Raw genomic sequence first — 27,724 nt, 5'->3', positions numbered from 1 at the left:
TATAAGAAAATGTGGATCTGTAAAATTTTTCTTATTTTAGGCCCTGAGGCCCTGCCACGACGCTATTCTTGTTGCAAGTTTTGCTGCAGAATTTAAGATGAAATCCATTTCAAATGGACATCGATAAATATCCTTCTTAATTATTCAAATAATGATTCTATCTTGGAAGCATCTTGTCAAATGTCTGTTTACAGCGATAGAATAATCCGTGTTTGCGAGAAACAAATGTTCTGTTGGTAAGGAAACTTTTGTAAATATTGATATTTCTTTGCATATCAAAATCTCATTGTTTCTTCATTTTCACTGCTACCCGATGTTTTGGTGGAGAAACTGTCGAAACTTTGAAGAATAGTAGAGCAGCATTATCTGTTGAAAAATGTTTCGTTCCCTTTGAAATTATAATAAAACAAATGTTAATTGAGTTTGAGATATGACGTGATGAAATTATTTGTCAACCAATGAAAAGTACGAGAGTCGATGACGTTTTGAACACGAGACTTTCCTTATACCACGACAACATGGAGGCTGGGTGTACACATCTTTTTAGTGTTTACAGTTAAACTTTAATAGATCGAGAAAGCATGTATCGTCAACGGGTACGTAAAGCAATATAGCAGTACTTCAAAACAAACAGAGGAAGCCAACAGCCTGCTAAATGTCACGGCTAAGCTTTGCGAGTTCAGACAGGAAGGACTCTTGCACTTCGACCCAGGAGGGGCTCAAACTTATAGAGCTGTTGCAAAATTTCCTGGTTCAACAGAATGAGCAGATCGAAATTTTGAAAAACAGTGTCAAGAGTCTGGAAGAGGAAAGGGATGCTTTATTAAGTAAGAGATGTGTCAACGACACGTATTCCTTGAGAGATATTGCAACACAGACTGACGAGAATAACGATTTGTTTCAATGCCAGCGCAGTTTCGCAGAAGAAAGGCCAGAGTGAGTTGCCTATTTTTTCGATTCTATAAAAACAAACTTTCCAGTATGAATCCGATAACTGGCTCAGAAAATCCAATTCGTATGGTTTAGAGATAATGCTGTTGAACCTCGCGCTGAATCGCTTGTTTTGTTGGCAGATTAGATTGAACTGTCGCCATTGAAAACTTACAAAGTTTTTTATTTTTGATTTTCTGTGTCAATTTTCAAAAAGAAATTTCCACTGAAATAAGTATACCCCGTTTAGATTCCTTGACATTTTTTTAACGATGAAATCAAGTTTACCGAGTTATGATCGATATTGGTGGCTGGGAATATTTGTGGCCTAAAGTAAAACCTTAACATTATTTGCGGCGTTTTTATGTCATTCTCAAATGGGATAAAACACGTGATGATTTCGCATTTCTCACCACCAACCATTGCGAAAGTTTGCTAAATATACTAAAGTTCTGTTAAAAATTTTGGCAAGAAAAGCGTCTGAAAAATATTGAAGTTGGTACCGACCCGATTTTGACAGTATAAGAACTGTGTGACCCCCTGTCATGTAAGACAATAGAGAATGTTTTAACAGGCATGCTTCCAATTCATGTTTATTTGATGACAACTGTGTTGGGGATGTTTAAACTTGTTATGTGCAACAGTACACTTTTTGGGCAAAGGGATGTTCAAAAGTTACACTAAGCAAAGGAGTTTTTGAATTCTACATTCTGTTCCTATCCATGAAAGTTTTTTTTGTAATAAAATTTGAAAAAATTGTTCAAATTCAACATTTTGTAGGATTTTGGTCCAGGGTGTGCATATCAAATAAAAAAGGACCAAGTATGTGCCACATGTAATCAAAAAAGGACAAAGCCAAATTTTTCCCATTGACTTAGGTATTGTGAGATTAGAGAAACATAGTATAAAATAGAACACTCTTCTTGTCTATCTTTGCAATAGAAATATTATAGTATTTGCTTATTCCTCTACCAAGCTAAGAACATATGTAATTTAGCAGATCTTTTACCAGCTTTGGTATATATTTAATTAGGGATGTGTCTATTGCCTCCAACTTGCATGGCTTGATGATCTCTTAGTCAATTGAACTCTGCCTTTGATATGAAACAATTTCATCACAAAAATGATTTAAATTAAGGATTTGTGGCTTCCAGTTGAAGAAGACAGGGAACAGATGCAACACACCGTAACTAGATTAGCCTAGGTGTATGAACCAAGGATTTTGGACTTTGTGAGTCACAATGTTTCAAGTGTTTCAATTTAAGAAAAAGCCTTTCAGTATGATTTATGTATCAACATCTTTCCTAAGCTCATTCAGATTTTCCAGGCAAAAAAATATTTGAAAGCGAAGGAGCCAAAATGTTAAGATTGTGGATGTTTTAGAAAGGCAAGAAAAGTTTTAGAAATTTGGTTTTTCTGGCATGGAAAATTTTTTCTATTTAAATGCTGACATGAAACGGGAGATGTCTTCTAAAGTTTTGAAATGTAGAATTTGACAGGTCTTCAAGTATTTCTTAAACTCTCAAATAACTATATTTATCTTTTTAAATACTTCATTTGGATTATTTGTTCCCATAGAAACCACAACCCAGGAAATATTCATGGTCACCAGAAAATGGATGTGGAGAAGTCCTTTAAGCAACAGCATACAAAGACCAAAGAAACTGAGGTGCAAGAAGTGGAGATTGCACTAAGTGACAGAGACTCCAGCTCATTAGATAGTGCAGATGGTGTTCCAGCCATCAAGAAGGGCAATTCTGAAGTAAGATACAATAAAGATTACGCAAGCTTGCTAGACACACCAGTGAAATCAACACCAGAAGCAAAAGGAGCTTCAGTAACCCCACAAAAGTCAATAAAGCGTACTAGCTCAATTCATGTGAAAAGGCATGATAGTAAGGGAAGAGCAGACTCTTATCAACTTTCACCTGATTTGCAAGCTGTTACAAATGATTTGCTGGCTAATAAATATGGAGGGAAAGAGAAGGCTAATAGTGCTGCGAAGGTAATACAGGAATATTACAGGCATTGGGTCCTGAGTCGAAGCTTCAAGCGAATGAGAGCGTATTCAGAGAAAAGAAAAAAGTCAATAACTAGGTATCCAGAGAGAATATTGGACAGTGATAGGAAAAGGGGTCAAAATACTATGTATAACATTGAAAACCCTGTCCTTATTGTTGATCTAGAAAATGGCCAAGAAAAGGATAGTAGTTTATACTTACAAACGAAAGAGGAAGATGAAAACACTACTCTAGAAGCAGAAAGAACTGAAAGAACTTCATCATTTTTGAAGACTATGAGTCGTGGGAAAATTGTTGCAGATGAGAAGGGGGCTGTCAATGGTGATGGGCGTAAAATTTTGTTACCTTCAGATACTATGTTCTATTGTGGTACTCCGAAAGAAAATAAGGTAGAAAAGGAAACCCTACTTGGGTCATCAAGACCAGTAAAGCCTAACAATGAGGCTGCATCAGTGGATGATGAGGCTGAGGAAGAAAAGCAGGGAAGTCCAGAGAGTGAGGAAATATCAAAAAAGAAAATCACAAGGTCTGACAGCTCTGATAGCTATGAAATAATTGATGGTAAGAAATTTCTTTTATATTTCATAGGTTACTGCTTGGAAGTGCCTGCAAGAAATATTCTGAAATGCATTTAAGCTTATCTTAAGTGTGTGATCACAGAAATAATCTCATCTTTGGGTTTTGTCCCAGGGCCTCCAAAACCTCTTCTCTTGCCCTGCTTATTGGTGTATTCTTTGCAAGAAATATTTTCAAGCTTGTTGGAATCCAGAAAGTTCAGAAAGTTTTGATAAAATCTTTCTTTTCAGCACAACAGCTCATGCAGGTTTATGCTCGAGATGCACAGTCAGTAGGATCTGTTTCATCTGTTTCATCAGACACAATTGATGACAGGCAAGATGTGTATGACTCAACAGCATCATCAATGTTTTATGATGATGATCGTTACCCTCCAACTGTTGACAAATCTAGGAAATGGAAGTACAGAATTGGGATAAATCTTTTCAACAGGTAATAGTTTCCAAGTCTTTAACTAGTGTCCTGTTATATCTGGTTATCTTCTGACTGTTGGTTTCAAATCAATTTTTGTGTTATATGCTGCAAAAACTATAAACAGGAGAAGACATAAATCCTCATGAAGTACCTAGGAATATCATGTCTATTTTTGTCTAATGCTCCTCATATGAAGAATTGGTACAAATTACCGTATTTGATTTGTGGCGCGCGCTCTCTCTCTCTAATAAACCCCTCCTCCAAGGAACATAACCCATAAAGCTTGGTTTCCACTATGAGTTAAAGTCAGTTAATTTGAGATAATTTTGTGATCTGACATGGTTTAAAAATTATCTCATAGTAGAAACGCTCATTAAAAATTTACAAAATATATCTCATGAAAATTTACTTGTGTTAACTCACACTATCTCATGAGCTTGGAAACAAAATTTTTTGATTTCAAACTCATGAGTTAACTTGAGATAACATCTTATCAAAAGAAGCCGATGCGTGGGAGGGGAATGTGCTACCATTTCCACTGAGATTCCTACGCAACGCACTTGCACTGAGCATTACTTTAGATTTAAAAAACAGTTTTCTTCACTCAATGAAAAGTCAATTGTGAAATAAGAGAAACATATTCTCATTTTGAAGTTCCTTTTCCAATTGGCCGTATTCACCAAACGCATATCTTTTTTGGTAGATTTTCCATACTCAAAAACCTTGGCGCAGATCCCTAACGGCATTTCTAGCAAAAGAATCTTATCTTTCTATGCATTCTCAAAAGCAGCAGTAAAACAAATTGTTCTTGTAAGATGCCTGCCATAACTGCAAGACTCAAATAAAATATGATTTCTGGTATTTCCATACTTAATTCTATCTCAAGTGGAAACTGAATCGGTACATGGGTTAATTTTGAGTTAGCTCGCTTTATCTCACGCTATTTCACGCTATCCCAAGTTAACTTGAATTTAGACCTTGAGTTAATTTTCAAACCTACTCTCTAATAAATACCCAGGGCTTTTGTAAAAATTTTTGCATAAAGGAGAAATCCCATGTTTTTATGTATATTTTATAAAACTATTGCAAAAACAGATCTTTGTTATTTCACCAATGATTATTTTTTTGTTGGGAGTCATCTCAAATTTCTTGTCTATCTCCTGAAAGAATATTTGTCTTCATTTGAAATTACATTAACTTTTGCAGAAGTCCTTGTTTCAGTTTTCTTCCACCTGTTACTTCAGCCTGGAACCTGTCTTTGCAATAAAGTGAGAAATAGAATGAATATTCTAAGGAATGAATAGGTACAGTTCAAGCAAGCTCTAAACTCTAGGATGATTTTTGTAACAATTGGTAGAAATTTTTACCTTTCCCATTAAGTGTGGATTGATATAAAAATAATGTTATCAGTGCTGCTTGGCGTAATGCAATCAGACCAACATAACTTTATACGAGAGGTCAAACCCCAGACAATGGGGAAAATTGATGTTAAACAGAATACGATGATGATGATGATGATGATTATGATTATGATTATGATTATGATTAGGATGATGATGTGATGATGATGATGATGATGATGATGATGATGATGATGATGATGATGATGATGATGATGATGATGATGCCCTTTAAGAAATAAACGCCGCTCTCTAAGAAACGCCCCTCTACAATAGTCACCTCTCCAAGCAAAATGTGAAAGTTGCAAAACAGAATTACTGTTTTAAACATTTGTTTAAACACTGATTCATTTGTTTTAATTCTACAAGAGTTTATTAATTTTCAGGAAAATCAACTAGATTTTCTTGTAAATAGTGTTTTAACAAACAAAGTGAGTGTAGTAGAATGGCAAAATGGGGTAGAACTTTGGGCAGTTATTATTGAAAATAGATTTATGGCAGTGGAAGCTTGGGGGCTTAGTGGTTACAACTGTCATTGAAACAACCACTATAGAATTTCAAACAGTTGTTATAAAGAATTTGAAATATTTTCTGGTTTTCATTTTTAAGTGCACAAACACAAAGTAATTCAAATAGCTTCATTGTTTCAAAGTTAAAGATATTTGCTGAGCACATTTTTGTAGTAATCAAAATTTATGTTTAATTGATGAATGTAAGCTTTTTCAATTGAGAAAGGAATCTTAAGTTACAGATATCTCAGAAATTATTTGTTTTTACTTAGTTGAATATCAACGACATATTTTGCTATTTTAGCAAACCTGAGGATGGCATCGAATACTTGGTAGACAATGAATTGATACAGAATAATCCAAAAAGTGTTGCTGATTTTTTACGAAAGGAAACATCTATTGCCAAGCAGAAAATTTCGGAATATTTCGGTAACTTCCGGAAGGAAATGAACAGACTTGCTCTCAGGTATTCATTTAGATTAACACGTGGGACTTGAATTAGCATATGGTTTTTCACCATGACTTTCTCTTCCATTGATAGCACAGAACAATATATACACGATTCATTTTCATCAGACTTTTAAGTATGCTTAACTGTTTTTCTCTATCACATTAAACATTTCCTCCATGCAAACATGTGAATTGCTCTTTGTTGGCGGAGTTTCCATTCTTTGTTGATGTTTTAAAATCCCATTCAAATACTGAATTTTTTTCTGACTAGTGAATTTGCTTCATCATTCGATTTTGCAAACAAGGAAATCGACGAAGCATTGCGACAGTTCCAGTCTTACTTTAAACTAACGGTATGGCTTGACTTTTCTAGTCGAATTGCTTATTTTCTACATCATTAGATAGCTAGATTGTCTGAAACAGCTGCAATTGCATATAAAGCCATTATATATATGTGTTGTTTTTGTTTATGTGGCGTATTTTCGAAATTGCTTTTTGAAGAATACTCAAGTGTCATGACGGTGCTAAAAGATTTGTACTCCTTGAACAGAACTAGCTTGCTAACTATTTTTCATAAACTTGGTTCATTATAATTGCTACCCGTAGCTTTTTTTAACAATATTTTAGCCGTTGATTTGTGATTACATTGTCAATGTAGTGTGTATAAATGTGTATTTGTAAAATCCAATTTGTTATTTTAATTAGAAAATACTTGACATTTTCTGTTTTGATTATTCAGGGGGAAGCTCAGTCTATAGAAAGATTTCTCCAGGTATTAATCAATTATTGTAAAATTACCCGAATATCAAGTGATAGATGCATCAAATTTTATCAAAGTTAGCATTCTCTATAAAAGCCCTAGTGATATTTTAATCTAAAGAGCTGTATTCTAAAAAGCTCTTTTTAGAATATTTTTAGAATAGAGAGATTATTTTCAATGATATTTATGAAAATTTCTGTTTTAACTCCTTGTCATTAAGTGTTTGATGGTGATAATCAGAACTGTACACACTTTGGTGTATATAACAGGACAGTTATAATTGGCAACCCCGTGTTAAACGCTAAATCGCGTGTTTTTATAGAATTGACCGTGAAATGAATTGAATTCTGATAGCTTAATGTATTCCTTCATAGGTCTTCAGTGAACAGTATGTAGTCTGTAATCCAGATGGAATGACTATAAACGTTGACACAGTCCTGTTGCTAAGTTACGCCATGGCCATGCTTAACACGGACCTTCATAACGAAAACGTCAAACGTAAAATGACTGTAGATGATTTTATCAACAATTTACGAGGTAAGCTTTGTTAAGTGTTAACTGTTGTGGTATTCGGGTTATTTTCCTTGGTGAAATTTGTGTGTAACTTCATGTACAGCGTATTACCCGCGTGTAATGCGCAGGTATCTCTCGGAATTTCTACCTATTAATGAAGGGTACTCTCTAATGTAACCTTAAGTTCTCATTTATCTGAGGGGAGGGGGGGGGGGGCAATTAAATACCATTTAAATTTATATTGCATTTGTTGCTATTAATATCGAAAAAATTGGCTGTAACTCGTTTGAAAAGTTGATCTCTTTTTCCGACAAATTATATATCTACTATTTAATACGTTTTGTCAATTCTTTGACATTATTCGTCTCTTGATTCAAGTATTTTTTGTTCATTCGTCACCTTTCATTTAGGTACTGATGATGGCAAAGATTTTCCACGCGAGATGTTGCTCAACATCTACAATCGAATACAGAAGAACGAATTTTCAACCGGAGCTGATCACATGACACAGCTGAAGCAAATAGAACAAAGTTTTATTGGCAAGATACCAGTATGTATTCTTCTTTTTCTAATTAGGTCGATGGAAGTTCTTCCTTAGGCCCTGCTCATATCTTTTTGTATCTGTAGTGCCATCTGTTCGTCACTTGTGCCTTTCACTCTGTGACATCACGTGACATTTGCTTCAAATACTTACTCACTTACACTTGAGGTGGCGCTGTTTAGTTTTACCAAAGTAACTTCCCTATGGCTATTAGAAGCTGTCAGAGCACATGTTAATTATCTGGAAATCTATATGTGCCGTCTTATGTCATTTGTGTGAAGTGAAGAGAACTTCGCTTGACTAGCCACGCGAAGGGAACCTGGTTCAGTCTTCGGTCAACTTTTAGTTTTGAATTTGAAACAGCTGGGTCTTTTTTGGCTCAAAACCAAGCTAAGGTACTATTGGACAATTCTTGAACTTATTCATGGTTGATCTATTCTTGAACAACCAAACCGCCAACAACTTTCAAATCTTTTTTTAGAGAGTGAAGCAGATTTTGTTTGTAGTGATATTTTTCTAACTTTTGCGTTAACTTAACTTGGAAGAAAATTGTTTTTGTTTGAATGAGTTTTGCACTTAAAGCTGTAAAATATTGAATACTTTCTGCGTTGCTGTGCTCATTATTATACTCTTTCAAGCTCTTTCTTTACTTTTTCTTGATAACTTCAATTTGCTGTCTTACGTCACCGTGTCCCCGTTTTCTCTTTCAGTCGATTGCAGAACCTCATCGACAATTTGTGAAACTGTTTACTCTAGAGGAAGTCCACGATCCAAACAGAATCGACAAACCGCATATGAGACTGGCCTTTCTCTTCAACGACCTGCTACTGGTAAGTGTGCTTTGTATCGAAAAACAAACTAAAGAGAGCAACGTGGATTGTTTGTCACTGTTATAGGCATTGTTATTGTTCCACCAACAATGTATAGCTTACAGTAACGGCATAGGTAGATACTTGATGACTACACCACAAGAGAGGTTCATCGATGAATGAGAGGTCGTTTGGGCGTCCCTGGAAATGGGTATTCAAGTATCTAGCAGTTAATGAATCGATATAGTTTGTTATTTGTTATAAACATTTATGGTGTTTTTAATTGAACTGTCACGAAATTCGCTGCATTATTTCATGTGGGCATTTTCTATCCTTAATGAATACGGTGTCAAAGCATTTTGTTCACATTGTTTTATGCAGGTACCTAATCTTGTACAATATAGCATTCCTTAAACAGAAATGCACTCGATTCTTTCAAGTTGCCTTTTTGACAGCATACGTAAGATTCCTTCATGCAGTACCCGTGAGGCTAGTTATAGGTGGTTTCCACGCTACTTGAAACTGATGTTCACCCGTTACCTGTGCCATAAGAATTATCTGGCTCTCCCCAGAGCTTGGAAAAGTTGCACACCTCGGGTCGTAAAATGAATAATCAAAGGATTACATTGTCTATCTTGGGTATTTTACTTGCAGCGCTTTTGGTGCGGAGAACAGGAGCGGTTTAGGCTGTTTCTCCAGGTTTCATGCTTTGTACTAGTCAAGGAACTCTGAGTAACAAGTCAGAACCGCCTTGTACTCGACACCAAACCTATAAAGCATTTTAAGAGGGTTTCAGGGCGCTCTACAGCATACTGATTAACTGTAATATTCATTACATTGCTACGTTTCTAGCCAAAACTCGTCCTTTTTTAGAAACAGAGCCTGACTCTGAATGTTTGAACTGTGTAAACGTTCTTTAATCTAATTTTACTCCTAAAATTGTTTTACTCCTAAAATTTTTGCTCATAGAACCTGATTGTCAATCTAATTTTACTCCTAAAATTGTTGCTCATAGAACCTGACTGTCAAGTTGCAAGCTAGTTGTCAAGTTGCAATGTTCTTTAACCTCAATTTGTTCTGATACATTCGTTTTTGCCATCATTTCTAAAGAAACCTTTTTTCTTTGTAGTTGGCAAAGCCAAGGATCAGGCAAGGTGGTCACGGGGGTGGGCAAATAACCTTAAAAGCATCGTATAAGTTGCTAGGCATGCAGTTGGCCGAGTTTAGCAATGAACGTAAGTCTTTTCAATTTCTTTTTGCTTGCAGGTCGATGCCAATAAAGGGCTTACAATTCCTTCGTCGTGATTTTTATTATGAAAAATTAGATTTACTCTTTTATGCAAATTTTCCATTCACCCAAAGGAATGCTGGTTTCAAATTTGGTAAGGTGTTGAAGGGTAAATGCAGCCTAGCTTTTATGCCTGTAATTCTTTTAGTAGCAGTCAGGGTGATTTCAAGTGGTCAAGAAATTATTTATATTCTGATCTGGCACCTTAGCTCACCTCAGGAAAAATTCCTGAATTCTCTTAATATACCTTTAAGAGCACTTTACCGTGACTGCTAATTGGAGACATGGTACAGTAATTTTGTTAGTAGTATAGTAAGGATATGTTATTTTAACTATAAAAATAGTATTTTTATGCATGGGAATGATCTCAAGGAATGTCTTTTGCGCGGGAAGTGTTTTTTTCCTGAGCATGGATTTTTCTGTGAACAAAGAAACTGTTTTCGATTTAAGTATATCGGAATTTTGATAGATATAAATCTTGCAGTGCAGTGATATTTGCCTGATTGTCGCAGAAGGCATGAATTACGGAGTTATGGGTTTTTAATGAATTTATGTCTTCCATCAGTCAGTTTAATTTTTGCTTTTTATTATGAAATTATGCACGCAAAATTTGTAGCGATTTTTGAAATAACTTTTTATAAAGGTTTTAGTTTGTGATGAGAAAGCATCTCTTCTAAAACAATCTTTTAGTTGTCTTATTTTTATCTATGATCTGATGTGAAACATCTTCTTTTAGATTACAAATACGGCGTTTATCTACAGACAAAAATCGATTCAAAGGTACAATCTTCTAAAAACAAGCTTTTTTATTTGTGTATTTCTTTTGTGATGTAGAAGTATATTGGGCAAGAAGAATAAATCAAGCCTTTTTGTCTTCATGTCTGTCGAGCTTTGAAATCTTGCTACTCAAGAAACTCACTTGCGTATGAAAGATTTCTGATTTTCTTGAGCTATAACCCTTTTAAACAGATTCTTTTAAAGTATTCATTTCCAATGAAAACCAAACATCTGGTATTTATGAACGCGTGGTAGCTTTAAAAGCATTTGACTAATTGATGCCACGTAGCACCAGATGTTTTAATTTCAAGGATAGTACAGTCTAATTATTTTGTTGCAACTATGATCTTTTTTGCTTTTAGACTGTAGCTCGTTTCAATCTAAAAGACGAAAAAATGCGGAAATCGTTTGTAGAAGATCTTGACGACTGTATTAGAGAGGTAAATTTTTGTGTCATTTTCCCCGATGTCGTTTAAGTATATCAAGGACCGTACCAGTCCCTTTTTTGTTAACTTTTCAGGTGTGCGGTCAGTTTTAATTTGCATTTATCGAATGATGACTTTTCAAATCTAGAAACGCCTAATTTTCCAGTTCGATTTTTTCAGCAATATTATTTCTGCAAAATTTTCTTGGATAGCTTTGTTGTTATTTGCGTCTGCCAAGTCTCGGAAATCATTTTTAATGCGCGTTTTTTCTTTGTAGACAACTGGAATGAACAATATTCGAATAGGTACGTCGTTGAATCAGAATTATGACAATTTAACTTATGTATTGTAATATGAAAAACTTAAGGATTACAAGTTGCTATTATCATGTTTCTCTTGTGAAAAGGAAGGAAAAGAGAGTAAACAGATAAAATATGTAAGTTAAAAGGATTAAAAATGTGAGAGCAGATGAAATTCAAAGTTAAAAGGGCATTCGAGAAAAAATTCGTTTAGTTTTGGATTTTAGATACTCTTTACATTTCTCTCTCTTTACTCTTTACAAATAAAAAGAGTTCTTTAGAGATCTTAATATCTAAGTAGAAATGGTTTTTCGCTTATAATGTTCGGGAGGTGCACGCTAGACCGATTGCTCCTTTTGGTCTGGCAATGCTCTTTATTTATGATTTACAAGCACAGATTATTGTAAAATGATTTTATGAAGTGTTTTACAATGTCACACAATCAAACAATCGGCTCGTGCAGATTCAGTAACTAGACGATTTATGTTTTCTATTAAAAGTGACTTTTCTAGATCATTGTCATCTTCATTACTATCATACTGACAAGAGCAAAGCAAATTTCATTTCGATCTCATTTCGTATATCTATTGTCGTTTTTAGCTCTTAGCAAATCAAAACATGCAGCCAGGGGCAACTATATTGGACCACAAAGTATGACATTGGACAGAAAGAAAATCAAACGAAAGACAGAAGGAGGGGGCGAAACTCTTAGCTTATTGAATGTCCAAATAACTTCACTGGAAGCTGAAGAACTGACTTCGAAAAACAGAGCTTCGTCGATGTTAAATATAAGCGAGGCTGCGTCAGGTGTGTTTATTTATACCTTTCTGTAGTTCATCGAATCACCGTCAGTTAATCTTCACATGTTTTCGCAGCTTTCCCTACCAAGATAATATTGTTGGCCAACTAGCAGAATGTGGCATTTTCATAGCCCAATATGAATCAGGAATCATCATCTGCCACAAGTTACTGCTGAAGCGTTTAAACATGTCTCTTAAATTGAAACATCTCGTCCAATATCACTTTGTCTGCTTTGATGCATTTTAGTTTATTGATGAACATGCTTGATTTTGACAAATATTTGAAACCCACCTAATCTGACATCTTTTTCCTAAGATAATCCAAAAGCATTTCTCACTTTGTGGCCTGACCAAGATTTCCCACTCCTTCTTTCTCGCACCTTGTTTGATCAGATTAATTGAATTTGGTATAAAGTAAAGAAATCGTTTTCCTTTGTATGATGTGACGGTAATTTCCAAGATTTTCCATCCCTGTTCTTGCATTCCCCCTACTCTTTTCCCATATTCCAAAAACCAACCCAGCTCCTCAACGTCATGGAAGAATTTGCAATTGGAAAAATAATAGTCTTCATAAAATGTGGATAAACGAAACAATGGAGTGGATCAACACCAAAGAATTCAACCTAGTGCATTTAACCTAAGGGGCCAAAGATCAAATTAGGGGTCAACGGTAGTAGTTCAATGTCATTTATCTGTAGAATGGAAGGTCGAAAAGAAAACGCAGGGATTTTTTAACCAGCTAATTGAAAAAGTTTATCACATCTGTCATCGTGTTTATCATTTATTATATATTTAGATCCATTACTTCAATATTGACTATGCGTCTTATTCTTTTAGACACAGAATCGGAGCCATCTATGAGGCGGTCAAATAGTTCGAATTCGTTAGACAACGCCATAATAAACCCGGTGAGATGTTTGTAATATCATGAATAATTTGATTGATGAATGAAGATGTATCCAGGGTTTTTGCAGTGCATCATTCACCACAGAAAATACTGGATACCTCGCTGTAATTTACAGGTTTTTTCCTGTCATGTTTCCAAGAAATAACCTAGGGTGTTCCCCCATCGGGGAATGCCGTTCTTGTATGTGTCATGCGATAAGTTGAAATCTAATTTTATTACCAACAAAGAGAAAAAATCATGACCGCCTGGATGGACCATAATTGCTTTTTTGGTATCCATTTGCTTCATAACAATTATTTCTTCCGTTTGGAATGAAAAAATTTGGTAGATAAAGGAATGTCACTTTTTGACCGAATCGCGTAATATCAAGTGTAATTGTACCTATATCTTTTTAGATAACGATTGGGAGTCAAAGTTTATATCAACAGAATATTTTTTGCGCGGAAATGTTTTCATGTCTAAGCCATTAGAGCATTTTTTATACCTTTATCGTATAAGATATTCGTGTTTTTAGCTATCTAAGCTATTCAAATCATCTACATACTAATAGCGTAACATACTAACCCATTAATCATGCATTTACGACTTTCGCACATTACAAAAGAGAAGAAGCGTATCAACAGGCTTATTTCGATCAAAGATTCTAATTTTTCTGTTTAATACTAACAATTGAATTTGAAAAATAACACTTTTGAACGTCATGAATGTGTGTCTTCAACGTGGCATTGCTAACTTTGTCTCGCAATTGTTCATATTTAACACAAAAGATGCGAATTCACGTTCTGATTCACGTTAACCCATGCTCTCTTTAACCAGTCTTTAGTTTAAAAAGTTTACACTAATTTTACTTCACATCAGCACTTGTGCTGCCTATTTTAGCAACCTGCCTAAAATAGATGACTTCCAAATTTCTGCAGTAGTTTAGAATTTCATCTAAAGTAAGTCAATCAAAGATGAAATTGTTTCCCTGTTCAAGATCAACAAGTCTACGATGAAAAACGTTAGCTCCTTTTTTACTTAGATCTCTATTCTAACCAATAAATTTTTGTTGTTTAACACCGTTTAGTCTGGATGCGAAACCCCTACACAATGACTCAGAGAGTCGTTACCGAAATATGACAGTTGAAATTAACCGGGGGTTGCTTTCACAGTTAGAAATACGTTGATCAGGCATCAGCTTTCCTAGTCAATTAAAAGTAAAATTAAGCCAATTATAATTTCGATTCCTAAAATCATATTTATTTTCATTTTATAAATATAACATATTAATTCTTAAATATACAGGGTGTCGGAAGGAGGGGTCTGCAAAAAAGGAATGCAGCTGTTATTTTTTATTTAAATATGTGTCGTTGAAAAAAAAGAACGCCCCCTCCATCTTTTGACGGCACGGCCCTGAAATAGTTTTAAATCACAAGGATAAAATTGAAATAATAATAAAATTTAAATAGCTTGTATCATAAAACATACTTCTAAATCAAAATATTTTCCTAATAAAAACAAGTCACAAAAAGTATGCCAGTAATTATTGAACATTAAGGGTGACAAGAATGCTGTTCATGTCATTGATGACCAAATATTATCCACATGTTTATTTCCTTTTTATCTGGTTTTTCTTGGATTTATCTTATTTCCTACTATATATATCCTAATTTTCTATGAATTCCCAATATAAATCATAAATTTAAAAATATGTTTATGCTTGCATGCAAAAATCGTTAAACGAATTTTAAAATTTAATTTCTCGTCTTTAGCCGCGGGAACCGCGCCCGCTGAAGAAGATCCGCTCCGCGATGAGATGGATGAAGCCCGCGTCTTCGAGTAGACGCAGATCTGAATCATCTAATACTGTGATTTCTGAAGTTAATACTCAAGATGAGAGTAAAATGTAAACACCAATCATACAGTAAGCATCTTATGTACATCATAAACGTTAATGTTTTTATTACGTAGTTCATACCCAGACTCCTACAACTGTGAAACTGCACTAAACGAACTTTTTCAACAGCAAACGTCAAAACAGCAAACGAATTAAAAACGTAACGTAATTTACAGTTTTGATAAGAGGTCAGAACAACAGTATGAAACAATAGCCTATCACAGCTCTAATGGTAATACTAGGGTGACAGCCCCATCCCAGTCTACCTTTGGGCTACGTTTTGTCCACAGCTATTAGGACACCCATGCAACATATCACTCTCTGCAACTAACCTCACAGGCATCTGCTATATGAATGTCACTAACTCTTAACACTGTGTTTGCTTTGCATAAATATCCTATATCTTAGACATTGTATATAACATATCGTATGCAATGTATCTTGGAAATGTTTTGTTTGGTTGGTATCTGTGTCTTTGTGTAAAAGGGAACTAAATTCAATCTTATTTGCTTCCGTTTCAGAGATTAAAACATTCGTCTCTCCCGCGTATCAGTGAAGCAGTTCAGAATTCGTCTTCTGTTCCACGCCGAAAACACACGCTGTTTGGGTTTAGTTTAAGAAGAAAAACGTCCGTAGAAAATAGTGACAGGCGTCGTGAGGTTGGAAAATCAACGTTTTTCGAAGAGGTAGACGACATAATGGAGAAAACAGTATAATTTCAATTTCATTGGTAAACAGATGTTTATAGATATTGAAACTGTTTATATAAATTTTAATAATATGAATTTCAGGGTGCTCAGGGGTACTTATGTCTTGCGTAAAATATTTTTAACCTAATTTGTGAACCTGGATTATTTGTGCAAATCTGTTGAGTTTTTCACAAGAACTTCAACATCTGTATGCATCGAAAAGGCCTTTTCTAATCACCAAGATGAGTATTGTGAAATTATTACGCTAAGGCCACAGAACCTTAGTGCAAGAAGGATCACAGAGTTCTAGGCATCTTTCTGAACGCTTTTAAGTATGCGTTAGTCTTGTTACCGTTAAAAGGTCCACCCTCCCAGCCTCCTGATGTCATTTTATGTTTTACATGTATAGCTTCCAGTTTCGGATATTTTTCCAAAATTTACGGTTAGCTTCGCATGAAATATCACATTTGTTTCGAAATATATGTTTTGAATACTTGCAGAATATCCATGTAGAACTCATAAAGGAAAGTTAAATAAAGCACCATTAAGGTTTGCTTCAATTTTTGTTTTAATTTTGGTCCTTAACCCCTCAAATTAGATTGATTTTCATGTTCATTTTGGGTATAAATTATTCTATCACCCGTTTGAATCCCGTATCCATCTTTGTACCAGAATAATGAAAAGATAGAACAAATTGTTGATGGACTTTGTATATAGAAGCTTCTTGGTTAAAATTTTAATTTCATGCTGCTTTGCCTTTTTTCATGTTGTTCTTGCAAATCATTCGTAGACTTAGTCTAAGAGCCTGCGTTAAGCTGCCTCTTTTAAGGTTAAACTTCACCCATTCATTTTCCCGCATCCTTTTTCCTGCAGAACTAGATCGAACAAAAGCTGATAGGTACCCCATCAAGTGTAGACGGCGATTGTTTGGATACGTTTTTTACACACGCCGTGTTTTGATCCACAAAATGACCGAAACCGGGTTTTTGCGGTTATAGGTCCGGTATAAGCAGCCGATAAAGATCGAAAAGCTCCCCAGATTCAGTTCTGTTGGAAGACAATTATGATTTGTAACGGTACCGAATCAGGATTCATACAATTCCCAGGAAAATAGCATTTTACTTAAAATTCGATTTGATTGTTGTAACAGTGCTCTTTTGTAGGCTAGGCCGATGCTAAATAGATTCCGATCGTATCGACTTTCATTATATCCAGTTTCTTTCGAACAGAACCCAATCGTCTCAACAGAACCCAATTGTCTCAACAGTAAACTAATCAGTTCTCTTTCGAATAGATACCGATTGTTCCGACTTTTGGTATATCAGGTCTCTTTTGAACCGACACCGATTGTCCCAACGTCAAAGAAACACTGTCTCTTTCGATACTTACGCGAAGATGCTAGCAAAGACTAAGTGAATTTGGAAACTGTTTCAACGGTCAGTTAGCTTTAAAGATTGCTCCAGATCCTTCTATGTCTCGAAATAAATTTTTTTCAGTCAGTGTTCCATTATAAAAGACTTCATGATAATACATTCCTCAGCATTTTGGTATCTAGAAATTTTCCCACCTTATAATTAACCAGTATTGAATGATATCATAATTTGTTTGTAATAACAATAATTAAGATCTCTTATAAATTCTTAGAAATGGAGTTGTTACCAGTGTAAACAATGAAAGGATTAATTCACAAGAATATTTTTGTATGCATCTCTCTTAAATTCAGTAGCCGATGTTTTCCAGTGAAGCTAGTTTTTCTGGAAAAGTATGAAATTTTGGAACTTAATTGTATTTTCTTTTGTAATTGTCACCAATTCCATAACAAAACAATTGTGTGTAAATGTTGATTTTTCCGTAATCCCTGTCTCAATTTGAATTTCTATGTGATTTTTGACATGGTTATGGATCTAAGCATCCACTATGTCCGGATCTACTGCATCAATGTAGCATTTCGCTCCTGAGCACAATCTAAAGATACTTAGTAGCACAAGCCATATGTCAATCAACTATTGGACACTCAAAGAAACGCAAGTATAGTCATTGACAAATTAAGTATCCGTCAATTGCTTTTTAACTGCCTGACTAAACTACCAATAAATCCTTTTTAGTAGTCTTGAGCAGGGTTGATGGTGCTCCCTCAATTTTTTAGCCCCCGAACAGAAAATTCCTCAGCACAGTCAATTCCTTTTCCCTTGTTCATTTTAATTTCATTTTATATTTTTAGATGACAGTAGTCTGTTGAGAATGCTTTATGAGGGACCTTGCTGCAAATTAAAATATAAGGAATTTCAATAGCGAATTCCAAAGAAAAGATGAAAGAAGAATTAGAAGCAAGCCTCTACAATGTTTTCTCCAATCATTTCTTTGAAAAAAAGAGAAGCTGCCTGTTTGCGTATCTGCTCAATTGGTTCCATACCTTAGCCCAACGAAATATACCTCTGCCCATTGATGTTCTGAATAGAGGAACGCACAAGTCTGTTTTACTTTTTCATGATCTCAGTGTTTCTTGAGCTGAATTTTCTGGAAACAGTTTTGGTGCCTAAATTTTGTCTTAGCGTGTCAGCTGCTAAGCCAACAGAGCGCATGTTGTACTTACAGCATGATATGATCCGAAAGAGGGTGTGTTTCCTTATTTGGAGAGATTCTCTCAATGGAAGAGTGCTCTCGGGGATAGGTTTCGCCTTGGTTATATTTAGCAGCTGTCAGAAACCCACTCCTTCCCTAGTATGCACTGGTGTGCTGGGGATGAAGTCACAAGGGGGCAAAGGGTCAAAATGGCGCCCCGCATACCTTCAAATTTTCCTTCAAATTATTGGAAATTTGCAGAAAAGTACAAGATTTCGGAAGTACGCCGATCTATCTCTATCTACTTGTGACGTACTGAAAGACCTTCAAATGAAGGGAGAGGGGGTAGTCAATTACTGACAGGACGTGAAAGAACATTTTCAAATAGAGTATGTTATTCTTTGTAAAACCTAACAGTGTTTTTGAGTATCGTTGTAGCGGTGATCTTATTATCAAACTCCACAACAACATCGCTATAGACTAATGGAAAATCCTGGACGATACATTTCTTCAAAATATGGCCCCAAGGCCGTTGCGAGGCAGGCCTTATTTGGGTTTTTTTACTACGAATTTGCCGGATTGAAAACCGTCCTCCGCAATATATTGTTGTGTTGATTCACAATATTTATTTACATATTATCATTAGATCTTCCAACCCTTTAGATCGGAAACAGCCCAGGATATAAATACACTGTCCAAGGCGGCACCATGGTTGCCACCGAAGGGAAAACACTTTCGTATTTTGATGCTTACAAAATTGCTGGAAATGCACTTTTTGAAGTACTTATTCAATAACGCAAACTTTTTCTTCAATAAATGTTCACAGGCTGAAAGCTATTTGATGGTTCTAATCGATTTTCTGGTGTCGTTGCTAGATATTTTTGCTTATGCAACACAATTTTCTTCAGATTGGGGCATAATCTCTCAGCTTTTTTTCCCAGCATTGCTTTTCATTTAAGTGAATTAAAACTCCTTGCACATTCTCTAAAATTTTATGAATTGATGCCCAATCTGAACTTTTACCGACAAGCCAAAGATTTTTGATGGGTTCCTCAAAAACTCCCCCACGACCTTCCTCGATACGCCCATGGTAAGAAAATCATTTAGATTTAGTTTGAGATATTGAGATGGTGTTTGACGATCGTTGTTCAGTGCATCAAAGTTAATAAAAAAGGGATTTCTCTTCGAAGCGATTTATCGTGGATTGTTAAACAGTGTCCGCCTTTTGTATTGTTGGGTTCTTTTATGTAAATTGTCCGCGGTTGGGCTTGTAAATGCAAAAAAAAGTAACCCTTTCTTCTTTTACTGTTATTTTTTGAGACACTTTGCTGGGTAAAATTTCATTTTTCTCTGTGTATAAATTTAAAATAGAAGATGGTGGTGTCGGATGGGTGGACCATTTATATATACATTAACTGGTCCGTTTACTTTTGCTCTGATTATGCCCAACTATAGTTTTTTCGTCGTTTGTTCTCGCAAGTTGCGGTGGTTCTTATTTTCAATGAACTCTTATACCCTCTGCGAGGGAGAGTTAGACTACTATGGCCTATTCGTCCTCCCCACTGGGACTACCTCTGACAAAGCGTCCCGTGGGAAAACGAAGGACTAGAAAATGTCTGAAGAAGAAACAGATAAAACTGATGGAATCGTCTGGAAAACTTCTAAGCCAAAACTTATATCAAGAAATTTATCGACAGGAAATCTACAGAGTTTAGAGAAACAGCCTGCTGTTCTCGAAGCTACAAGCATTGACCTACCAAAACCTGCTGAAGTTCCAAAAAGATGGGAAAGAAAAAGAAGTTTGGCTTCCTTGCTTTCAATGCCGAGTATACAACCCCAAATTGAAGGAAGGTCTACGTCTGAATCATTCTTTAAAGAGTTTGCAGAGAAATATGATTCAAAGATAGCACAGGGGTCACAAGGCAAAAACAAGAATTGATGCCGCACTCATTCATTGGCCTAGATTTGGAATAAGTCACCTTTTTAACACAGCACAGCATGTACGCAGATTTTCGCATGAGTTTAACAGAGCTCTTCCAAAGCTCAAATACATTTGATATCTTTTGGAAGGGCAAATAAGATGAACTCACGTCATAATATTTTTGAAATTCAATTAACCTGAAACCTGCACCTGGCTCGTCAGTGTGACCCAATGTCATCCGCCCACTCTAATCTCTTTAAATAATCTTTCTAAATTTGATAAACTTGTTAAGTAGGTGGCCACACTGATTATTATATTGCCATTCTATCAATTATAGCCTTGCCATGCCCTTTCAAAGAAAATGTCACAGAAATTTAAATGCAAATTAATGAACAGTATAGTTATTTTTTACTTTGTGTGTATTCTTAGTACATTTTATAAGCTGTGTCACTGATCCTCGTCTTGACCCAATCAGAAAGCTTTAATTTGTTTCTTTAAAAATAGCTTATAGGTTTCTTGTTTCCATTATGCAGAGCCTGGCAATTGCACACTCAAGATTCAGACTTGTTAATATTTAGGGTGCATCAATAAAGAAGATATTTTAAATTATAAACAGGAAATTTTTTTGTGCTGGCACACCTGGCATTTTCTTATGACCCCTGATATGTAGAGCTGTTGATGCACCCAGAATCTTGTCAAAATGGGCCATTCTCTGCAAACTGGCCTGGTTTCCCTGGTGTGAGATGATTTTCTGTTAATCCAAGCATTTTCTTTTTTGTAAACCATTTTAAACCTGATTTCCACTAGGCAAATCCTTTCGCACGAATCAAATGAATAGTCATAGCAATAGAGTAGGACCGTGATCTATTTTCTGCGAATCAATTTTTTTGCTGCAAATTTTGAGAAAATAACACCATGCATGCTCACATTGAAAAAATCTTTGATTCACGCAAAATAATTCGCCTAGTGGAAATCAGTCTTTATGATCACATTATATCAACATTTAGCAGTAAATTTTCATTTATTTGTTCAAAATTGTCTATTTTTAGCATAAGAATGAAAACTTTTTTAATGCACAATAATACAGGGAGCCTATTACAGGTTTATAGATTTGCAGGTTTGACCTTATTTTTAATTGAACCTTTCCAAAGACAGATGAAAATAAATTCTTAAGCTGATTTTATGCAGAAATCTGTAATAGGTCTCCCAAACAAACATCAAAACATGTTTTGTGTATATATAACATAGCATTCAAATTGTAAAATATATCTATTTAAATTTCATTTGAAAGAGATTGAAATGTGTTTCAATACTTTTATTTTTGTCAATTCTTCCCTCTGCCAGGGTCAAAGATTGTTATGCTTATATACTCCAGGAGCTGATCCAGACTATAACAGCTGTAGCTCGAGCTATAGTCAAAATCTCTGTGTTTGATTTTCAGAAGTCAAAGTTTCCTTGCAGTCCCTAAAATGTGTTTATCCCCACAAGTGTTTATTCTTTCTCTGCTATCAAGCCTATCAATATTTGAAAACAGCCTATCCGCTTATCAAATACGATCTACAAATATATGCTGGCAATGTGTCATCACAATGCTTCCAAAATATTTCAAACAATGCTACAGATAAGATATAAAACACTGAGCAGAATGGTCTAATAGTAAAACTTAGACGAATCAGAAGTTCCATTCTTTGTTGACAGTAACCAACCAGCATTGAGCTATAGTGGATATTCCAAGCTACCCCCCTGTCCCTTGTAAAGCAACATTGGACTATAGCTCGTTTTCACAACATGTGTCCCGTGTAATGTATCTTCAAAGGCAAGGACCCACTAGGAAGTAGACAGGGACGGCGAAACGACAAAGCGGCAAAAGGGAGGGGGGCAGGCTTGGGTGAAAAGGGCATTTGAAAGATAATTCTCAGCTTCTACAAATTTAGCATAAGGCTAACTTTCGGCATAAGGAATTATTTTACAAGTTATGAGACGTCTAGAAATTATTATGAATTTGTCTGACTATTACAAATGGCCGCTTTCAATGGCAATTTATTAAAAAGGAAACTCTGACACCTTTGCCCCTCCTATCAAAGGACAACAGGAGCGGTTGAAGCCCACACCCCCTTCTCCAGCGTCCCAGGAAATAGAAAAAGGAAGTTCGAAGCAATACTTATGAATACGAAGCGACTATAAACACACATGGTTACAGCATTTACCCATATAGTGGGCGTGTTTCACAAGCAGAAAGGCGTGTTCCCAATCCCAAAAGATTTGAGCTATAGTCACAAAAAATCCTGGATCCGACCCTGTACTCCCTTAATGCGTATAGACTTGTTGCTATATAGTAGGACTGTATATCACATCATTATTCTAACCTTTCACTTATATATAACCTTTAGTTTATTAAGAATGACGAATCAGTTTATATTCTCGCTACGAGTCGCATGATATTTCTGTCTTGCTCTTCGCTCTGACGACTACTCGAAGTAATAGGTACAACTAAACCTATTATAGCTATTAAGGGGGCTTGTGGGGTGTGGCATCCCTTTTAAACAAAATTTCATTGCAGAAACAAGGAAGTGTTTGCCATTATGTGTTTTTTCGGCAAACTTCCAAACTTGCTCGCAAATAAAAGATGACTCACCAACTTTGTTGACAAATGGGACATGGAAACCCTCCTTGAGCACAGTAGCTAGCACCAGGCCTGACTGTGCATACTTTTTAAATGTTATTTTAATGGAAAAAGCCCTTTTGGTTTGATATTGGCATCTGTAAGTTTGCAAAGCCTCCTTTGTCAGGCAGTGGCAGGCAAAGTTATTTTGATGGAAAAAGCCCTTTTGGTTTGATATTGGCATCTGTAAGTTTGCAAAGCCTCCTTTGTCAGGCAGTGGCAGGCAAGCTGGAGCCAGGGGGGGGGGCTTTGGGAGATTTTTGCTGAAACATGATGTTAGTTTTGCGGCATCCAAGATAATGTTGAAAAAACTATGCCATAAAAGTTTGCCAATTTGTCTAGAGCCCCAGCCCTACACTGTGCTCTATGGCGCGCCGTTGCGGCAAAAAATGATGCGCGTACGTCCGTGAGTTGGCCGCATGCGCAGCACAGCCAATCAGGGTTCGTCAGAAAACCTACGGTGCATTTGTTTTTTATTGCACAGCAACAACAACCGATTACCGTTGTTTGTAATGAAGTTTATTTCAAGAGGGAAAGTGATATATTTACTTCCAGTCGCCATTGGATACATTAGTGGCCAAAAGCTTTTAAGGTGGTATTGAGTTTTTTTGTCTATTTTACGTTGATATGTAGAGTGTAACAATTGGAATTTGCACGTTATCTTTTGGGAATATCACAGGCCTGAGCCCCCCTAAACAAAAGCCTGGATGGATTGAGAAACCCCATAGACACTGCTACATCATATTACATTTGTACCCATTTGTACATAAGTTACATTTGACTCTGCTTATAGTCAAAGACAGAGATACAACTTTTTGTTTTGAGGAGGTTGCAGCCTTGATAAATAAATGTAACACTGCCATGTCTTACAAAATAAAAACATTTCACATATTCTACCTTGCTTATAGTCACATCAAATGTTGCTTGAAAGCTGCAACAGTAAGCGGGGCATGTCTGTTAACAGTGTTTAATTCATGGGCAGCACCAGAGGGGGGGGGGGGGGGTTTGGGGGCTTCAGCCATATTTTTGCACATATTTGCACAAGCATATTTTTGTAAAGACAAAAAATAAAAAAAAAGATAGAAGAAAAGAATAGTGCAATAAATCCTTTTATTGCTTAATTTCTTGAGGAATAGTCAAGGTCTATAGTTCCTCATAAAGTAATGAATTCCATTTGAAGACTGGAAGTAATCAATTGTAATAAAAGCATGCCTAAAAAATGGTAAAATGTTGTAAACGGTTCCAAAAAGTGACTACAAGAAATGTTCTGAAATGTATTTTGAGTTAATCTCAAGGGTGTGGTGGCAAAAATTTTCTGCTTGCTTTGCTAGCAAAGGAAGACTTTTCTTTCTGATGTACCTTTGGCCTCTGACAACCTCTCATCAGCCCTTCTAATGAACCACATAATGACTGCTCCATAAAATCATAGGCATGAATTATCATGAAGCATTTAAGTGCAATTCTCAAAAAAATGGTTTTTTAGTCTAATATTGCTGTCAACTCGACCCCCCCCCCCCCCCACCTTAAATTTCTTGGTGCCGCCCCTGTTATTGAGAAGTTTTGCATATTTTGGTCTTAATTTTATGTGACAAAGAGCAGAGTGACTATAATAAGAGTTAGCTCTACTCTACCTCAGAAGCCAACAAAGCTGATCTCATGTCAATGCATCACCAAGTAGTATAGTTTCACACCAAAAGTTTTTTTTGATTTTCTAAGTGAAATTCTGTCTGGCATCCAATGAACTTGCATCCAAAGATCATCACTGTACAGTTGCATTCTTTTGTCAGCATATAATTGATCTAAGCATAAGGCCAAAATGATTCCAATAAAAATATTCCAAGTGATTAGTCTATATTTCCACGATAAGCATGGCAATGTCATACCTTTAATTTAGAGGTTGCATCCAATGAACCCTGGGTTTTTATGTGTTACAATTTTTCAAAAAAAAAATTTATTGTATAATATATTGCTCAGCCTGTGCCTATAAAACTACATTCTTTTCATGCAGCTCCCAAAATTTGATGGCAGAATCGACGGCAGAAATCAAGGAAAAACTCCCGAAACCACTCTTCATCAATGGGAGGTTTCAAAATTCATGGGGGAATCCTGGGCGACCTGGAAATTGGGAGGCACTGAAGTTTTTGACAGTTTACAAGAATGAAACCAATCTACCAAGCCAAAAGGTAAAATGGCCTGTATATCAAGCTTCCAACTCACTTGTTGACAATATTGATTATAATGATGATAATCATGGTAATAGCAATCAGTCTTCTTGAGAGTGATGAGGAGTGTGAGTTTTTGAATAGAAAACAGACTAGTACAGACCAAACTGATTTTGAACAGAGTCTAATCCAAATCCTCTGTCCTCCCAATTCTGTGGGGGCCAGTGCTGTCTCTGTGCAAGCTAACCTAAAACAATCCCTTCAAGATTTATGCAGGCCCATTGCAGGAGTCTGCTGATTCTTTATTCTGCCAATTGCACTTAATTCTGACAGAAGCCACAAAATAAGGTAGTGTTCTTCGTAGGCAGAACAGTGTAGGTGAAAATCTTTTTTTCCAAAAAGATTTATTGGGAAAGACAAACAGTTTTGAAATAAATTTGTTTTCATAAAGTTTTTAACTTTAGATTCAGATGAAGAATCAGAAATTTAGTTTACATGCAAGTTTTCTGGATGCCAGCGCTTTTGATTTCATGAAGATTGATGATTGGCGACAAAGCCACACCCCCCACCCTACAAAGACTCATTACTATCGCTGAGCCTCTGTGCGTGTGTCAAATTGTCCACGCGACGATTTACGGTTTAACCAACATTGATTCTCTGTCTGAAAATGCATCATGGATTGCGCAGCGCAGCGAAATGGCTCATTGTTAGAAATGAATCTTTAAGATGAAAACGTTCACCCAGCACAATTTTTGCGGTGAAATCCTCTTTAAACTCCCTTTAAAAGTTTTTGCTGTGACGATCTGTCTTTTTTCGGAAAATATAGATTGAAGCGAAACCTTTAACTCTAAACCTTTAACTCGAAACCTTTAACTCGAAACCTTCAAATCCAAAGATCGAAACCAAACTAGTTTAATTGGTTCAACTTTCCTGTCTCTTTAATTTTTTCGGGAAGAAGTAAGCAAAGATAGTAAAGTATGTCACTGTCAGAAGCAAATGCAGCTAGAGATATTGGAGTTTTCTGGCTGCCTAGCAAACCAAAACTTATTTGTAGAAACTACTCGACAGGAAACGTACAGGCTTTAGAAAAGGACGAATCATTAAATGCTACAAATAGATCAGGCAAATTTCCGCGGATCAGAAGTCTGTCTTCGCTGGTAAGTGAGAACAGTTGCCAGCTAGGAGAAAGGCCTATTTCTGAATCATTTTTTAAAGGACTGGCAGAAAAATATGATGCGAAGAACGCGGAAGAATCGACAAATAGCAGCAGGACTTGATGAATTAACTGTCAAGAAACCTTTTTACGGAGCGTAAATTAGACCAATTAGCGTACTCTCTATTGTCACCTCGATAATGGTGTAACGACAGTGGACATTCAATTGGTTATCCGAAAAATTTTATCACCACTGCAACCAAAATTTCGAAACATCAAGAAACATTGAAACTGTAGACATCGCACAATGCAATGCACATGTCGGAGCATAATTAGAATTGAAAAGAGGACGCTGCCTGAGGGCTAAAGCTTTGATCACAAGTGTCCTGTGAAGTGAATCGATGTAAAAAGATCTTTACATATAATTTTAATCTTCCGATAACCTGAAGGTGTTCTCAGGCCACGCGAAACATGGGAGTGTATGCACAAGGGACGCCGGGACGACCAAGGGGCAAAGGGGGCAGACTTGACTAAAAGAGCATTTGAAAGATAACTCCCAGCTTCGACTAACTCCTTCTACTAACTGCCATTTAATTTCGATCTTCTGTATGTATCTTAAAATTGGTTAACTTTTGGCATAAGGATTTATTTTACAAGCTTTGAGAAATGTCGCCATGAATTAAGCACTACAATCAAAATTTAATACGAATCTCTCTGATTACTACCATCGGCCGGCTACAAAGGCACTTTAATGAAAAGGGAACTCTGGCCCCTCTTGCCTCTTTATCAAAAGGCAACAGGGGCGCCCTACTTCTCCGGCGTTCCTGGTATGCACATACAATAGACGTTGTTAACCTTCCTCGGTTCAGTTAGGACCTCCACAAGACTGTTTTCCTACAAGTTGGAACACCTACGGACAGCTTGAACCTTTTTAAGGTTTTTTACCCAATTTCCATTACAATTTTGCTAAATCTCACTGTTGTATAGTTGCCAGTGAAAACTTCACTTTTATGGTTTGTAGACCAGTTCCCCGTAAATGCTTATTTAATGGTTCTACTTGACCAAATAATTTCTTAAAAACTAAACCTGGTGCATATGAATTTAAGGTTGGTAATTTGTAAAAATTTTTACTACCTGTAAAACATTTCTATATTGAAAATTATCATAACAGAAGAACGATTTTGTATATTGGAAAGTGAAATATTATTACAATATTTCTATAACAGCGGTTCAGGATTGATATATTATAATATCTGGTGTACCGTTGGGTTCAGTACTTG

The 27,724-nt window shown here is 36.0% G+C and overlaps 1 protein-coding gene across 3 annotated transcripts in view; it reads left to right on the top strand.

Annotated features, from left to right (window-relative positions):
- Positions 1–374: 374 nt before the first annotated feature.
- Positions 375–27,724, top strand: part of LOC135692471 (uncharacterized) — a 29,803-nt gene continuing 2,453 nt past the window's right edge. Inside the window, exons 1-17 of one of the 3 annotated variants that reach the window (XM_089111242.1) lie at positions 375–936; positions 2,509–3,512; positions 3,758–3,959; positions 6,155–6,316; positions 6,572–6,653; positions 7,040–7,072; positions 7,435–7,597; positions 7,984–8,123; positions 8,825–8,944; positions 10,053–10,158; positions 10,948–10,991; positions 11,351–11,428; positions 11,691–11,718; positions 12,313–12,519; positions 13,350–13,420; positions 15,817–23,721; positions 25,138–25,312. In XM_089111242.1, the coding sequence (XP_088967368.1) occupies positions 656–936; positions 2,509–3,512; positions 3,758–3,959; positions 6,155–6,316; positions 6,572–6,653; positions 7,040–7,072; positions 7,435–7,597; positions 7,984–8,123; positions 8,825–8,944; positions 10,053–10,158; positions 10,948–10,991; positions 11,351–11,428; positions 11,691–11,718; positions 12,313–12,519; positions 13,350–13,420; positions 15,817–16,011 (2,916 nt within the window). In that variant the 5' untranslated portion in view covers positions 375–655 and the 3' untranslated portion in view covers positions 16,012–23,721; positions 25,138–25,312. Of the gene's footprint in view, positions 937–2,508; positions 3,513–3,757; positions 3,960–6,154; positions 6,317–6,571; positions 6,654–7,039; positions 7,073–7,434; positions 7,598–7,983; positions 8,124–8,824; positions 8,945–10,052; positions 10,159–10,947; positions 10,992–11,350; positions 11,429–11,690; positions 11,719–12,312; positions 12,520–13,349; positions 13,421–15,170; positions 15,323–15,816; positions 23,725–25,137; positions 25,313–27,724 lie in introns of those variants that run through there. The other 2 variants (XM_089111246.1, XM_065210600.2) reach the window with 2 other exon arrangements.

Source organism: Rhopilema esculentum, chromosome 3, assembly GCF_057945365.1.
Source record: "Rhopilema esculentum isolate cy_ngs chromosome 3, ASM5794536v1, whole genome shotgun sequence".
Classification (NCBI taxonomy): Eukaryota; Metazoa; Cnidaria; class Scyphozoa; order Rhizostomeae; family Rhizostomatidae; genus Rhopilema; species Rhopilema esculentum.
Note: the sequence above shows the minus strand (reverse complement) of the source record. Positions and strands in the feature narration are given on the sequence as shown.